The sequence below is a fragment of the Rhinoraja longicauda genome, chromosome 2, assembly GCF_053455715.1.
Source record: "Rhinoraja longicauda isolate Sanriku21f chromosome 2, sRhiLon1.1, whole genome shotgun sequence".
Classification (NCBI taxonomy): Eukaryota; Metazoa; Chordata; class Chondrichthyes; order Rajiformes; family Arhynchobatidae; genus Rhinoraja; species Rhinoraja longicauda.
Window position 1 is genome coordinate 73213801 of NC_135954.1, and position 17738 is coordinate 73231538.

The 17738-nt window shown below is 40.4% G+C and overlaps 1 protein-coding gene across 3 annotated transcripts in view; it reads right to left on the minus strand.

Moving 5' to 3' along the window:
* Nucleotides 1-285: 285 nt before the first annotated feature.
* Nucleotides 286-17738, minus strand: part of LOC144605720 (ubiquitin-conjugating enzyme E2 E2) — a 97617-nt gene continuing 80164 nt past the window's right edge. For all 3 annotated transcript variants that reach the window (XM_078421234.1, XM_078421250.1, XM_078421242.1), the window contains exons 5-6: nucleotides 13534-13681; nucleotides 286-7500 (exon numbers count right to left, since the gene is read on the minus strand). In XM_078421234.1, coding sequence (XP_078277360.1) covers nucleotides 7403-7500; nucleotides 13534-13681 — 246 coding nt within the window. In that variant the 3' untranslated portion in view covers nucleotides 286-7402. The remainder of the gene's footprint in view (nucleotides 7501-13533; nucleotides 13682-17738) is intronic.

Sequence of the window (17738 nt, forward strand, 5' to 3'; positions counted from 1 at the left end):
ATTTCACAATAATTGAAGTTCATTATTTTCATTACACCAAATTCCTTGTAAGGAAATTTACTATTTATTCCCAGACATTGGCATACAACATTCCTTGTTGTATGAATGTAAGGTTATCCTTTAACCTTTAACCTCATCCCTCTATTTGGTATTTAGTGTAGATACAGCTGCATATGATTTTCACAGCTATTCCTTATTTTAAACCAAATACCACTTGGAATATATTTGGCTACATGTTGTCTGGATTTCTGATTGAATGATGCTAAACTGATTCCAGTGTCAACTTTTTAATATAGCATGCATATTTTCTGAGTAAGTCACTCCAGCTATTATATTGGGAAGGGTGCTGATGTTTTACTCATCCACCAGAAGTATTCAGAGCTACACTTTGTGATGTTAATCCATGTGCAATGCTTATTTTGATACCAGGCTGCTTTAAATTGGAGCTCAGTGTTCTAAAAGCCTCTATTAATCATGTGCACAGCTGAACACACATTCAGCAGCAGAAATGATCACCTCTAATGTTATTTAAAGGGAAATTACTTGCAGGTTAGTTGCTGATTGATTTTTACAGTGTTGATTCAAGCAAAATAGCATGTCCTACTTGTAGAGTTCTTAGGGTTTGAATGTCTACAGGGAGAGCCGTGCTAGCGTTGGCTTGAATTCTGGATGTTTTCTGGACATGATGGGGAGGACAGGCAGAGGAAGACACGGATAGTGCCATCTCAAGATGGGTGACATTAGTTTGGTTGGCATCAGACGGATAACAAGTGCAGTCATCCTAGCAAGTTGTGCACTGAAGGCAAGGCAAGTTTATTTCTATAGCATATTTCAGCAACAAAGCAATTGAAAGTGCTTGACATAAAGCATTAAAGAACAATAAAAGCAATTAAAAACAGTCAATAAAGAGAATAGACAATAAAAACAAGCTAAAATAGAATAAGACAGGCATAAAATATAAGAATAAAAGTTACAGTGCAGGGTAAGAAATGAATCATTATTTGATTTAATAAAAGGCAGCGTCAAACAGAAAAGTCTTCAGCCTCGATTTAAAAGAACTGAGTGTTGCAGCGGACCTGCAGTTGTCTGGGAGTTTGTTCCATATATGTGGTGCATAAAAACTAAACGCTGCTTCTCCATGTGTAGTTCTGACTCTGAGGACAGAAAGCAGACCTGTCCCAGACGATATGAGAGGTCTGGATGGTTCATAATGTAGCAGAGGATCAGAAATGTATTTTGGCCCTAAACCAGTCAGTGCTTTATAAACCAACAATAGTATTTTGAAATCAATTCTTTGACAGACTGGAAGCTGGTGTAAAGACCTCAGGACTGGAGTGATGTGATCCACTTTCTTGGTCTTAGTGAGGACTCGAGCAGCAGCGTTCTGAATCAGCTGCAGCTAGCTATCTAATCGATTTTTTAGGGAGACCTGGAAAGACAGCTTTACAGTAGTCAAGTCTACTGAAGATAAATGCATGGACAAGTTTTTCCAAATCCTGCTGAGCCATAAGTCCTTTAACCCTTGATATATTCTTAAGGTGATAGTAGGCTGACTTTGTAATTGTCTTAATGTGGCTGTTGGACTTCTGGCTTTGTCCGTGGTTTTTAACATTGCCGATTGAAGCTGAGCGCTGACTTTTAATCGTTCCTCTTTGGCTCCAAAAACAACTACCTCAGTTTTACCTTCGTTTAATTGAAGAAAGTTTTGGCACGTCCAATCGTTGATTTGTTCGCTACACTTAATCAATGTTTGTATTGGACCATAGTCCCCTGGTGATGTGGTTATGTAAATTTGTGTGTCGTCTGCTTAATTACACACTCCCAGGGCAGGGGATTCTTGGAATCTGCGGGAGGCAATTAAAGGCCTGTCCTTAAACTGCAAGACCCACTGAACGTATTGATCTTCTGCTATAAAGTGCAGGCTTGGGTAATGTGTGTGTGTTACAACAGATGGGGACATCTGCCATCAGGCTCTCTATCATCACTGCCTCTCTGATTGTGGATGAGCTTGTTGTTCTGCACTTCTATTTTGTAAATGACAGGCTGCCATTGTTGCACAAGCCTGTCCATTCACCGTCACAGCGCACATCCTCAGCTGCGGGCAACCCACTCTGTGGTCTCCGCATGTTTATGGACTGTGAGTGCATTCACCAGGGAGCTGGCACTACGATCATCTGTTGCCCCTGATCATTGATGCGCTGAGCTCCAAGACTACATGGCATCAGTATTTGAGCTGGTGATCGGGAATGTTAAACAAAGATGTGCCTTCATCGTCACTGCACCAGTCTTTGGTGGCAGATGGATAACAATGCACACAGAGGGGGAGGAAGAGGTCAGATGCACCCGCAGGAGGTTTAGAGTGACTTTAGTAGATTTAGGGTCTTGCAACTGATATATGCTGCAGTGGTCCCAACAGTCCCATCCATCTACTGGATTGATGCGGTGCTGCAATGCCTTCAAAGCTACTTTGAACACTGGTGGCAACAATTGTTGCATTGTTTTGTAACTTTGTAACATGGTCTAATCGGCATGGAGGACAGTAAGATCAGTGTGGACAATATTAATATGCAAGGACAGTTTGAGATTATGGTGGAGGAGGTGTTGGGGCTCTTGAAGAGCATTATAATGGATAAACCCCCAGGACCTGATGGGATCTATCCCAGGTTATTGAGAGGGGCGAGAGAGGAGATTGTGGGAGCCTTGATGGAGATCTTTGCATCTTCTCTTAGCTACAGTTGAGGTCCTGGAGGCCTGAAGACAAGCTAATGTTGTTCCTTTATTTAAGAAGGGAAGTAGAGAGAATCCAGGAAATTATCACTGGTGAGCCTCAAGTCAGTGGTAGGGAAGCTATTGGAAAGGATACTTCAGGATGGGATATACCCCTATTTGGAAGAGAATGGAATAATTAGGGATAGTCAGCATGTCTTTGTACATGGCAGGTCATGTCTTACTAACTTGATCATCTTTTTTGAGGAGGTGACGAAGGTGATCGATGAGGGTAGGGCAGTGGATGTTGTCCACATGTATTTTAGGAAAGCATTTGATAAAGTCCCCTATAGTTGGCTGATAGAGAAGATTAAGGTGCCTGTGATTAGCAGTCACTTGGTTGTATGGCTTCAGAACTGGCTTATTGATAGGGGGCAGAGGGTTGTGGTGGAAGGACAATATTCATGCTGGATGTCTGTGACCAGTGGAGCTCCACAGGGATCTGTGCTGAGACCTCTGCTGTTTGTCATAAATATAAATGACTTGGATGTAAACGCATCCCATTGTACGAAGGATGTGGAGGCTTTGGAGAGGGTGCAGAGGAGGTATACCAGAATGCTTCCTGGATTAGGGGGTATCACCTACTGGGAGAGGTTGGACAGAATTTGATAGTTTTCTCTGGAACACTGGAGGTGGCAGGGAGGTTCCAGAAGATTGGAAAACGGCCAACATGACTTCCTGGTTTAACGAAGGAGAAAGGCAGAAGGCAGGAAACTGCAGGCTCGTTACTTATTATTGGCAAGAAGTTCGAGTTGTTAATCAAAGGGACATAAGTGCAAGGTAAGGACTGGTCATTTAAAACCGAGACATATAGAAATTTCATTTCGCAGAGGGTGGTGAATCTCGAGTTCTCTGCAGGTGGGATGTTGGATCATTAAAATAAGTAAAGTGGAGGAGGATAAATATTTGATAGCGCGAGGAATGAAGAAATGGCACAGAAGAGTTGAGGCTAGCTTAGATCATTCATGATCCTCAAAAATGGCAGGACCAGCACAATGTATGATCTATGAATGACCATTTACAGCATCATGGAAAGGTATACAGGACTACGGTTAGTCAAGGAACTAAGATTTCCAAGGTGTTTCCTTTTTCCGCTTTTTTTGTGTGCCCGTGATTGGTAAAACTCTATTTTATTTCAGCATTTCACCCTCTGCCAAGGGTGCTGTTTCTTGCAGGTTACTGGTGGTTTAGGCAAGTCCAGTGAATTTGTAGCAAATGGGTATTTGATTCTGGTGAGAACCACAGCTCAGTGGCTTCCCCATCAGAGTTTCCAGACTTGTTATCAAAATGACAAAGGACAATAATTGCGTCCTCTTTAAATACTAGGTTTTATAGGCAGATTATTTGAGGTTCAAGCCCCTTGACTGTGGCTGATAAAAGTTGAGAATGGGCTCAATGACAAACTAATTCTTGTTCTGTACATGTGCTATGTTTTGCCTAGTTTGTAATTTGTTATTCGAAAGCCTCCAGGATGGGTGTATTTGTGCTACTTCTTCAATCCAACTGGATAAAATGAATGATAAATTGTGGGCCAAAGGGCCTGTTCATGTGCTGTATAGTTCTATGTAGAATTGTGGAGTTGTGGGTAGTGAGTAAGGTTGCCAAAACATGCAGCAGGATTGGGGTTGGATATATGGGTGGAGATGTAGCTGATATACCAGTGCGAGGTGGAAGGGGAAAGTATACCGTAAATTTAAAGATCCTTAAGGGCATTGAAGTCTAGGGTAATCTTGTGGTACATTTGCACATCTCCCTGAAAGTAGCAACAAAAGTAGATAGGGTGGTTAAGAAGCTGTTTGGCATGCCTGCCTTTATAGGTCAGTGCATTGAGTGATGCTGCCTGACATGCTGAGTTACTCCAGAACTTTGTCCTTTTGAGTACAGAAGTTGGGAAGTTTTGTTGCATCCATAACTTTGGTTAGGCCATACTTGGAGTACTGTTTGCTATTCTGGTTGCTGCTTTGTAGGAGAGGGTGCAGAAGAGATTAATTGAAATGTTTACTAAAAAAACAAAGTGCTGGAGAAACTCAGCGAGAAAGGCAGCATTCCTGGAGGAAAGGAATAGGTGATGTTTCAGATTGGGAGCCGTCTTCAGACCCTTCTGTCTGAAGGGTCCATTTGATCTTTCTGTCCGGCCTGAAACTTCACCAAAACATGTTCTTCAGAGATGCTACCTGACCTCCAGTATTTAGAGTATTTTTTCATTGGAATGTTGCCTGGTTTAGAAAATAATAGCTATAAAAAGACATTGGACAAACTTGGATTGTGTTCCTGGAGCCTCCATTAAAGTACATAAAATGATATATACCTGGTTACTCTTTTTCCCAGGTTGGCAATGTCAAATTCTGGAGGGCATAGTTTTAAGTTGAGGGAGGTGAGGGAGTGGGGTAGGAGTGAGTTTTTAATTTATACATACAGTGGTAGGTGTGTGGAATGTGCTGCTTGGGAAAATGGTTGAATTAGATATGTTAGATAGTGTTACAGTGGCATTTAAGCCGGTGAATGAGCAAGTAGTGAATGGAAGCAGATGGGATTAGTTTTGATTTGCACAGATGATGTGGAACAGAGAGCCTATCATGTGCTGTATTGTTCTATGTTCTTTGATTTTAGTTCACAATTGTTAAATTATTTCCTTAAGAGCAATCAGGTGAAAGCTGAGCACAGCCTCACCTTTGACTTTATCCTCTTGCTGAGTGCTTCTGCAAACAGCAAAACATTATTGTGATATGAACGTCTCAAAGTGTATACAGCAGCTAGTTTTAATTGGGAGAAATAGTTTTGAATATAACAAATTTATAGATGTAATTTGAAGATGGTGAATCATGCTTTATTTAGTACATCCATGAATACACATAGAACATATATATACTTTATTTTAAATTGTTCATGGAATATGGGAAACATTTACTGCCCATTTCCTAACTGTCTTAAGGCCATCCAGTCAATCACGATGTAGAACTAGAGTTGCCTTTGGTGACAATTTGGGGATGGCAGAATCAGGTTCCTTTTTCTACAGGATTTTGTACAGAAAGCCCTCAAATAACAATATAATGCGCTATGATTTTCCATTTGTGATGCTGGTTTTGTAGAACATATTCCATTGCTATTTAATTGCATCCATTTTCTAACAGGTTGATCAAGATTTTCTTCTCCCATTACGCGTTGGTACTCTCCAGGATGCAGGACCTAGACCCCTCCAAAGGCATGGTGAACTCTGTGTGTTTGAGCCTGCCTGTTTGGTCATCTCTAGGATATTGTGGAGTTGTCGGACCTGAGACTGCACGTCTGTCTGCTGATGTCAGGATACACAGCCGCTGTTAGGTACGGGCGTATTTCTGGCATGTTCTGCTCTGTCACTTATCTGTTGAGTGTTTAAACCAGCAACTCTCTTTTAGGATATATCTTGTGGTAGGAGAACCACTAATTACATTTTCATACTGCAAGTCTAAAAACCAGAACTTATTTTCCCTGGAACGCCAGTGGTTAAAGGAGATCTGATAGAAGTATATAAAATTATGAGGCATAGATAAAGGCGACAGTCAGAATCTTCCTCATAGGATGTAAATTTCAAAGACAAGAGAGCTTTAAGGTGAGAGGGACTTTTTTTTTAATGCAGAAAGTGGTGGGAGCCTGGAACGTGCTGCCAGGGGTGGTAGTGGAATCAGATATGATAATATTTAAGAAGCTTTTAGACAGACAGATGGATATGCAGGGAACAGAAAAATATGGATCATGTGCAGGCAGATGAGATTAGTTTACTGTGGCATTATGTGCAGCATAGATATTGTGGGCTAATGGACATGTTCCCGTGCTGTATTTATCCATGTTCTATTTGTAATCCACATAGCTGAGCTCCCGGAGGCAGGCTCAAACAGAGTTCACCATGCCTCTGTAGGGGTCTAGCTGAGCCTCAGTGCAGTGTGCTGAATTTGCACAAATGAAAATTCAGTATCAAAACATTCTCTCCCCTCTGACCTGATTTTACAAAGTCAGCTTCCCGGTGATATTTTTTTAAAAGGGCAAAGGAAATAAGACTGTGTTGTAGTTCAGCCATGATGCTGTTTTAATGGTTGTTTCAATCAAACTGTTCCACAGTCAAGAATTGCAAGTATCTCAAAATTTACAAGCATTTGAAAGTAGGTATTGTTCAAAGTACACACATTTTAAGTGGTGTTCATCAGCCTTTTTGAGAAAAGGAAATTGAGGCTGGTGAAAAAGACGGTCATTGTTGCAACGCAGTGATTGTTAATTGAAGCTTATTGCTGAGCTGTGGTCGTGTCGCATGCACCTGACATGATTAACTTCAGTAGAAAATTGGTTCTAACTGCTACTACTCATGTGAAGAATGAGATATATATTCTATTATGGTTCAAGAACCACATGGAAGAAGACACACTTATACAAACCTATGTAACAATAAAGCTCTCTACTGGAACACTTTTTACATTGTAGAGATTCAGATCTACTCATTGTAAAAACAACCAGGTCTCAAATTGCTTCAAGTCTTCAGGGAACATAGAGATTTTTACACAGATGTTTTTTAAAAAAAGGAAATCAAGTCAAGATTAGGATTTGGGCTGTTGTTGCACTTGGTGAATGTGCTTTCCCAGGGATCAGGAGTGACTGAAATATATTCTTATGTGGCATATCTCTTGGTCCACTGCCTGGCTATTCTGTCGTGTTCTGCTCTGTTGGTCAGATATTGAGTTGCTATGCTTCCCACCAAAGGATCCGCTGTAAAGAAAAACAAATAGGGGTTAGTGTCACTGATCTGAATATATAAATATGTGCATTATACCTATGCATAAAACAAGACCAGGACTCAAGACATAACCATGTTTGAGGGAGGGGGGAAAGAGGGAGGAGGGAGAAGAGAAAGGGGAGGGGGAGAGGGGGAGGGGGAGAGAGGGAGGGGGAGAAAGGGGAGGAGGAGAGGAAGGAGAAAGAGGGAGGGGGTGAGGGAGGGAGGAAAGAGGGAGGGGGGAGTGGGAGGGGGAAAGGGGGAAGGGGAAAGAGGGAGGGGAAAGGGGAGAGGGAGGGAGGGAGGGGAAAGAGGGATGGAGGGGGAAAGGGAGGTGGAGGAGGGAGGGAGAGGAGGGGAAGAGGGAGGGAGAGGAGGGGAAGAGGGAGGGAGAGAGGGAGGGGAAGAGGGAGGGAGAAGAGGGGGAAGAGTGGAGAGGGAGGTGAGGAAGAGGGGGAGGAAGGGGGAGTGAGGGGGGGAGAGGGAGGAAAGAGGGAGAGGGAGGGAAAAGAGGGGGGGAAGAGGGAGGGGGGAGAGGGGGGGGAAGAGGGAGGGGGGAGAGGGGGGAAGAGGGAGGGGGGAGGGGGGGAGGGGAGAGGGGAGGAAAGGGGGAAGAGGGAGGGAGGGGAGGGGATGATACCCAGGGGAGGAGAGAGGAGGAGGGGAGGAAGGAGGGAGGGAAGGAGGGAGGGAGACGGGAGGGGAGAGGGGGATGGGAGGGGGGAGAGGGGGATGGGAGGGGGGAGAGGGGGATGGGAGGGGGTAGAGAAGGGATGGGGAAGGAAGACAGAGGGGGAAGGGAGGTGAAGAGGTGAGAAAGTGACCAGTGGGAGGGAACGTGGTGAAAGTGTGTTCTCAGAGCATGTGGTGGGGGGGAATGAGTGATCAGGGAGGGGCGGGGAAGGAGGAGAATGGTGTTGGGGCAAAGGAGAGGGAACAATCGTATACCTGTCAGCATTGCCTCCAGTGAAAGCATTCTTCTGTAAACCTGGAGACCAAAAGCCACGCAGTACCCCAGATACACCATTGCTCTGTAAAGGTGCATGATAACATACCTACCTCTGTACTTCATGTAACATTCCATAAGCCTTCCTAATTGTTTTCTGTTCAATGGTTCTTTTATTACCGTGTATCTCAAAGTACAGTGAGAGTCTTTTTTGCAGACAGATCAGTAAGATTATTGCCATACATACATCTCCCTGGTTCATTACATCTCCGCTGATATTCACTCCTTCATACAGCACCTTCTCATTCAGCAACACCTTAATTCTCCATCCCACGTGCATTCTAATCTCTCTATATTTGTATCATATCCTATTTCAATATTTGCCCAATATTAGCTCAAGGAACTGTATTTCACCTTCTGACTCATCCCTTTACAGCCTACCAACAAAAACCCATAATTCAGATTACCAGATGACCAATACCGATGAAACTTGTGAATATTTGTTTTTGCTTTTTCTTTTTCCACTGATGCTGTAATTTGCTGAATATTTCCACCTTTGTCTATTTTATTTCAGAATTATATCTGCAGAATTTCATGCAGATTATAAAGTGTTTCCATAATGCAAAATTGATACAATGTGATGATAAATTAGGGAACAATCTGAACTATGAGGGCCAATTGATTTTAATGCAATTTCAATCGGGAACCAGAGAACCTCTGGAGGTTACTTTGGAAATAGACAAGCAGAAAAAAAATAGAGAGTTCTGGGAGAAACCTCTTCACATGTACCCTCCCTGTGGTAATCAGACACTGTTGTCTTTTAAGAACATCGCTGTTTGTTTCAGCATAGGTGGCCTTTAAAAATTGACAACTAATGACTCTATTGATACTTGTGCAATGATACTCTATTAAACAATAACATACAGTCTTCAATATTTTTAGCTTGCAGTAACAAAAATATACTAAAACATTTATTTTTTTAAATCCCAGAGGAAAATAAAATCTAAAACTCTCTAGCCCCTGAACAACTTTTCACATTGATACAAATGTTTTATAATGCCATTTTTCACATTATTTCCCTGTTTATTCTTTTGTCCTTAATATACTGATAAAACACCTAAAGCTCCTGTTCCAGTTCGGCGATTTTTTAGGCGACTAGGCTGTTGCCGCACGGTCGCCGGGGTGTCGCGGGCAAGGTCGTGAGTAGTCTCCAAAGAGTCGTAGCTTTTTTCTGGTCGTCGCTGGATTTTGTGAAGGCATGAAATTTTTTGGCGACTGTTGGTTTGGCGCCAATGAGCGTAGCTTGACGTCTCCTGACGTGGGCGCTGTCGTAGGTTGTCGCCAGGTGATTAAGGTTGTTGCCGGTGCTGACTTTGGCGAATTCCAAGTGTGGACTTGATCTGATCATCCATCAGTGTAATGAGTCCATAAATGATGTTAAGTTTTGTATGTTTTTGCACTTGTATTCTGTTTAAAGTTTGAATTTTAAAGTTTGAAGTTTATTGAAATTTTTGTATGCACTGTTGTATGTTCTTATCAACCTTTTAAAAAATGTTGTTTGTATATCAATAAAGGAAATTCTTGACATTTTGATGGAAAATTGATGTATGAAGTTATTGTATTTCCGAGTAGTTTCTCATGGCATCACTTTCAAATAGTCATGATGCAGAATGATTGGAAACCCTATCGTACACCCCCTTTTATAGGGAAAGTGGGTGGAACGTGAATTGTCTTCAGTTATCTTCAGTCTTCAGGGTCTTAGCTTGTCGTAGCTTGTCGCGCGGGTGGACGTAGGTTTTCTTCGGTTGTCGTAGGTTATCGCCTCTGTGGTGGTAGGTTGTCGTGGGTGCGGTCGTAGGTGGACGTTCTACTTGCGACGATTGGGTCGCCGGTTTTCGGTAGCTTGCCATAGCTTGATGTCGACTGGGTGGTAGGTTGTTGTAGCTTGTCGTAGACATTGTCGTAGGGGGGTCCAGTCACCAGTTTTTCGGCGACCAGCTATGACTATGACAGTCGCCGGCAGTCGCCTTAAAAAACGCCTAACTGGGACAGGGCATTTAGAGTGACGTTTTGTGCCCCCCCCCCCGCCTTCCTAATTTCATTTTATATTCCTGTTATTTTGAAAAAGAATACCGTTAAATAACAGAGAATTGTTAAAAAGTGTGAACAACTGCCTGAGATTAGGTGCTTCATGAAGAAAGTGGTGCAAACTTAATAAATTGAGATCTGTGGCAGAGTAGAAATGAAGCCCTGGTTTCATTAAACATTTCGCAAGTTTGGAACTGGGCCGGAAATGGATCCTCATTGTGTTTGATTCATGCCTGTAAATGACCATAATGAGATTGAATTTCTAACCCATTCTCACTACATTATACCTTCAGCAATTCTACCACACCACCAGATGTTCTTGATAACATAGAAATCATTATAATGGACTCTGCCCAAATTACATTCCTCAGGAAGATATTTAGATGTGAATCAAAGTCAATGATGCTAAGTGAAAAAGAATAATCACAAAAGCTCTGCTTTGTCAAAGTAATTTCTTTTACACAATTAAAAGTACTGGTTAATATGTGGAAAGAGTATTTGAATCCTAGCACAAAGTTTTTCCATTTTATTGCCTTTCATTTGATTGGTGATTGCACTTTTCTTTTTAAAAGGCATGTTTTCTCTGGGTAGCTGGGCAATGAAGAATAAACAATCCATTTTTATTATCTAATTGGAACAATATTGAGATATGACAGTTTACACAATGCACATTAAATCGATATTTACACCATCTTGTCTGAAGCTTGTGCAATTGTGAAAATGTATTTAAAAACACAATCATTTTGCTTAATTTTCCTATTAATCACTAAATTAGTCATATGAATTTTAAAATGAAAAGATCAATTGGGGCTGGAATTTAGTCAATTCTCTGTTGCGAAGGAATTCAAATGTTAAGTATTAAATGCTCAATTAATAATGATTGTGTAATAACATGTTTACCAGCATCAGTTTGATGCAATTAACAAATAAACTGCTGGAGATGGGTGCTTTCTACTAGGACAAGGTACAAGAAATAGAAAAAAAGACTAAGGCTTTATCATCTTGCCTATATTCCCTAATAAGCACGAACATTGTCAGACAGCTGGTATGCTTGGCCTCCAGAGGGTTAATTAGCTGTCATTCAGTCCCCTGGCTCTACATTCTACTGAAGCTACTTGAAATGGAGACTGCCACAGCACAAGTGCCCACATTAGAACTCTCCATTCCTATTTACATTCAAAATGTCAGGCAAATCTGAACTCCGAAGTTAGTGACAAATTAGTTCCTATTTCACCTTTATACAAAAATTAAATGAAGGACGTTATCTAGCACGGTCAGGTACATAATTAAATTAATTCTAAACTGATATTTTGGATCCAGGTTTAGACCACTTTATAGAAATGGAAATGATTATATTGGAGTAAAAAAACCTTCCTCAACATTTGTTTCATCCATTTACGGGATGCCAATGTCAATGATGAGGTTAGTCTTTGACACATTGCTATAATTACCCTTAGATCAGATACCTGAATTGTCTCTGTGAAAATTATTCTACCTGCTGTTGAATAGTGAATGTTAGCCCTTTTTACTTGGTGACATATTTTCAAGTCAATCTTCTAATATAGGCACAAGTCTCAGAGATCTGTTGGAAAGATTTTGCACAGTTAACTGGGGTGGGATTAGCTTTGTTGTGTGAGATTCCAGTGGCCAGATCAATGCGTGATGACCCATCTGTTTTCATTCTTACTGTCTCGAACATAACTATTAGGTACAACCGAATGACTTTCTGGGCTATACCAGCAAACAAGAGCATTCCAGTGGTTTGGATCACATCTATGCCAGACCTGATTAATACAGCAGATTAGTGAGCCAGTGACTTTCTCATGACAATCCACTCGTTTCATGTCACCATTACCTAAACTAGCTTTTCATTCTAGACTATTTAATTAGCTGAATTTAAATGATTTAACTGCCATATTGGGATTGGAATAGCTAGAGATTGTTGGTCCAGTCCAGACCCATAACCATGCTGCCATTCCCTTCACAAGCTATTTATGTTTTGAATGAATGCTGATGCATTGAATACAAATAAGTCATAGTTATCATTGTAACAGTAACACATTTATTCCAAGTCAGAAAAGGAAAGTTCAGAATTTGGAGATGTAAAATCACATTTAAATATGTGATGCAAAGGTTGGTCTGTAATGCGGTTAACCTGTCCAGAGTAAAATTGTGTGAATAATTTGACAGAGAATGTTATGATCCTTTTGTAAATGAAATGAGGATTAGAGAGCATTTTATGTGTAGGAAGGAACTGCAGATGTTGGTTTAAATCAAACATAGACACAAAATGCTGGAGTCACTCAGCAGGACACTCTGGAGAGAAGGAATGGGTGACGTTTCGGGTCGAGACTCTCCAGCATTATATATTGTATTTTAACCATTGGGCTAGCCAAGCGTAATGCAAGATCACCTATATTTCTGTACACACTAAGATTCTTAACTTGATTTAAATTATCTGATAATTAATTAACAAAAGTAAATTTTAAAATAAAGTGGCTTAATTTCAGCCATCTTAGACGTTGGAAACTTTCTTTGAGCTAACATTTCTATGAACTAAGTCTCAGCCTCAAGTTAAGGAAATGCTTTCCTCATGAAATATCTTCAGTGAATGCTTGCAACTTCATTACACTTTGCATGTTTCTAGAAATTGCCATTTTAGGGTTTATTGTTTAACGATTGTGATTGAGTCCAATTAAGATTTAGAATGTCTCTTTGTTAAGATATCTCTTGGAATACAAAACATAAATAATAAAAATCTATCCGAGTTATCCAAGCACAATATGATGCAACTAAATGACTTAAGTCATCAAATTAAATACTAGAAACATCTAAAACATATATTAAAGCAGCTCTAGAGAATTGAAACCTATGAATTGCAAACAACAAAAGACCTTTTACGCATTTCAATCTGCTTTTTTCTTTATTTTTTCAGCATTTGTAGTTTTTAAAAAAAGGAAACTGAGGTTTAGAATAATGTAATTGTGCTTACCAGGATTGCAGTCTGTAAGAAGAGAACAAATGGAGAGAAGAACCTTAGAGATTGTCAGTGCTGGGCTCCAGTTATCCTTCAAAATATCGAGACAGATCACTCCTTGGCTGTTGATATTGCAATGATAGATTCTCGTTCGGAACGTCACCTGTTAAATTAAGATAAAATCAGTTTCCACAGGAATTTAATCATGCACTTTAGATGTTTAAATCCACAGAACTATAAACTTATTCTTGCAAAAACTGTAATAAACTAAATGAAATAACCTTGATGCACTCAGAGGATCATAAGATACTACTTTTGGAGAAACCTCAAAGGCCATTGCTGCCTCAAATAAAAATATACCCTCAAAAGGTAACCATATTTTCTATCGTTTGAGAAAACAGATAGCTCAGCGTATTCAGAAGAATACTTTCACTCTGCTACCAAGCAAATTATTTTTTCTGCCTGCACTGGATGAATGCTATAAAAGCAACATTATGTTTATAATTTGATCGGATAGAGCATGACCAACCTACCTTTGGAAGTAGCTGCACAACGTAAAAGACTGAGCCTGGTGAAAATGTTACATTGCCTAAATGGCAACCACAGATGTATGATTTTGCTGCAGGTACATGATCCAGTCAAATACAGTGATGACTTGATTTCATCAGACCAGAGAAACTTGTTTCTCATGGTCTGAGAGTCCTTTAGGTGCCTTTTGGCAAACTCCAAGTGGGCTGTCATGTGCCTTTTCCTGAGGAGTGGCTTCCGCCACTCTACCATAAAGGCCTGATTGGTGGAGTGCTGCAGATATAGTTGTCCTTCTGGAAGGTTATCCCATCTTCAGAGAGGAATTCTGGAGCTCAGTCAGAGTGACCATTGGGTTCTTGGTCACCTCCCTGACCAAGGCTCTTCTCCCCCGATTGCTCAGTTTGGCCGGGCGGCCAGCTCTATGAAGAGTCCTGGTGGTTCCATAGTTCTTCCATTTAAGAATGGCGGAGGCCACTGTACTCATCGGGACCTGCAATGCTGCAGAAATTGTTTCATACCCTTCACCAGATCTGTATCTCGACACAATCCTGTCTTGGAGGTCCATGGACAATTCCTTTATCTTCATGGCTTGGTTTTTGCTCTGACATGTACCGTCAACTGTGGGACCTTATATATACAGGTGTGTGCCTTTCCAAATCATGTCCAATCAATTTAGTTTACACATCTCAAGGGTAATCAATGGAAACTGCCTGAACCTAAAGCTCAATTTTGAGTGTCATAGCAAAGAGTTTGAATACTTACGTAAATGTGATATTTCAGTTATTTATTTTTAATTACTTTGCACAAATTTCTAAACACCTGTTTTTGCTTCTTCATTCTGGGGTATTGTGTGTAGATTGATGATAAAAAACTGAATTTAATCCATTTTAAAATAAGGCTGTAACATAACAAAATGTAGAAAAAGTGAAGGGGGTCTGAATGCACTGTATATCGTTCCCTGAAAGTGATGTCACCGGTAGATAAGGTGATCAAGAAGGCTTTCAGCACGTTGCCTTCATCAGTCAGAGTATTGAGTATAGAAGTTGGGGTGTTATGTTATAGTTGTACAACACATTTGGGGCATTGTGCTCAGTTTTGGTCGTTTTGCTATAGGAAGGATGCGATTAAGCTGCAAATAGTGCAGTGAAGATTTATGAGAATGCTGCCAGGAATTGAGGGCCTGTTATAGGGAGAATTTGGGCAGGCTAGGACTTTACTCCTTGGAGCACATGAGGCTAAAGGGACATTTCTTATAAAGGTGTATAGCATTATGGGGGGAATAGATAGGGTCAATGCACAAAGTTTTTTTACCCAGAGTAGGGTAATCAAAACCAGAGGACATAGGTTGAAGGTGAGAGGGGAAAGATTTAATAGAAAACTGAGGGGCGACTTTTTCAAACAAATGGTGGTGGGTATATGGAATAGGTTGTCAGAGGAGGTAGTTGAGACAGGTAATACAACAACATTTAAAATACATTTGGACAGGTACATAGATAGGGTTGGGGTTAAGTGGATATAGGCCAAATGAAGAAAGATGAAGTCACTCACTCATCTAGCATAGATGGGGCATCTTGGTCAGCAAAGACAAGTGCCTGTTTTGTGCTGTATGATGCCATGACTCTATCATACAAATGACAATTGTATACATACACATTATGAGGCCAAATTGTGAGTCATTGTCAACTGGTAAGCAGTGATTCCTTCCCATCTGTACATTTTGGGAGCATGGATTACCTTCTGCAGATACCTCAAAGTACTGAAGAGAAATTGCCATTCCTGTTCCGTCAAGGTTCTCCATATCTTTCGACAGAATAAACAAATGATCATTGCTTCCTCTCACAGACCAACAATCCCGGCAATTATACCCCAACTGCATTCAAACAGCTCTAACGAGTGGGCAGTGTCACTTGCATTCCTGTTACCGGACGTCTGAGCAGACATTCTATACATAATCCCTTCGTGGCAAGAGATTATCAGGAGGACACATCAAATTATTTAAAGATGTTCTAAAAGCTTCTTTAACCAATATAGCCTCCTTCCCATTTCATGGAAATCAACATGGAGAAGCAAGCACCATTGAGGAAGGCACTGAGATTATAGAGACTCCTTGGAAGCATGTGAAAGTCCAGTGAAAATAGTGGACGAAGTACACCAACTCCCATATTACCCACCCATCTAGTCAAGCTCCAACTGCCCCACTTGTTATAGAGTCTGTGTATCACACACTTACCTAATTAGACACAGAACTGGGGTGGAAGCAAGTCATCCTCAAATCCCAAGGGCTGCCTAAGATTTTTTCTTCTGCATGTATGACCGGCAATAAAGAATTTTGACACATAATTTACGATGTGCTTGTGTTTTAATGATCAGAATCAATCACACTGTTTGTGTTTTATTGGAAGTGATCATGAAGAAATATTTTAATAGGTTATGATTGATTGATCCATTATTTAGATTTGGTACTGAGATTTGAATTTGGCTTTCAAAACAACTCAATAAAATTTCATCTATAGCAATAGAATTTACAACTATTGTTTATTTGAATTACAGGTCCCGTTTCTAGATATTTCTGCCATGGCAGTTTCCCTGACAGCATGAAGTATGAAAGACAACAAAACTGTCAATATTCAACATCACTACAGAATAAAATTTGAAATCTTGCTACATGTTTCTAACAAAGCTGTTCACCTACAAGATCTTGCTGTCAGTGATTCCTTGCTTTAGTATTAATATCCTGTTTCTCAGCTTTCTCTACCAGTCTTATCAGTTGAATCAAATTAACTGATGAAAATTGTTATTTTGCTGCAGAATAAACCACGAAAGGGTTGCATTTTATTGCATGAAATGTAATGAACTCTTTATTGGATGAATCAAATCATTGCATTGTAATTCTTTCAGAAATGTATTTCAAAATATAGGGATTTTAAGATAATAAATTTTTTAAAGGATTTTTATATTTTTGCTTTGACTTTAGTCTTGTTTATGTTTCAGTCTCTTTTGGCACCTGTAAAACATGAGTTAAAAATGTTTGAGATGTCTTCAATGTAGATGGGTGCTTATCCAGCTCAATCAAAACATGTTTGCTGGAAAGCAATAATCTCCAGCAAGCAACATCAAGAAGAATGTCCACACCAGGGTTTCCTAGGTGATTGAGGATAGTGAGTGACTTCATCAGTTAGTGCAAAACCAGGGGCCATTACTTACTAACTTCATGACTGTTTTTAATTGAAGTCAATGCATGACTGCCTGGCCAGCCAAAATTTCTGCATTTAGTTGGGCTGCAATATGTAAAATAGGAATCTTGTGCACTGTAGCCTCAGTACTTCAACAATGTTGATTTAGAATTTGGGGTTGTCTATAGCTTGATTTTACACTTTATTTTTAATGGTACTGTCTCTCAATAATCTTTGGTGATTATATAGCATAAAACAGTGCAACAAAGCAACAGACCTTTCAGTCCACAAGGTCTATGCCAAACATGGCAGCAAGTTAAACTAATCTCCTCTGTTTGCACGTGATCCATATCCCTCCATTCCTTGTATATCCATGTACCTATCTCAAAGCCTCTACCACCGTCCCTGGCTACTCATTCCAGGCTCCCATCACTCTCTGTTGAAAGAACTTTATCCACACATATCCTTTGAACATTGCCCCTCTCACCTTAAAGCTATGCCCTATGTCTTTGACATTTC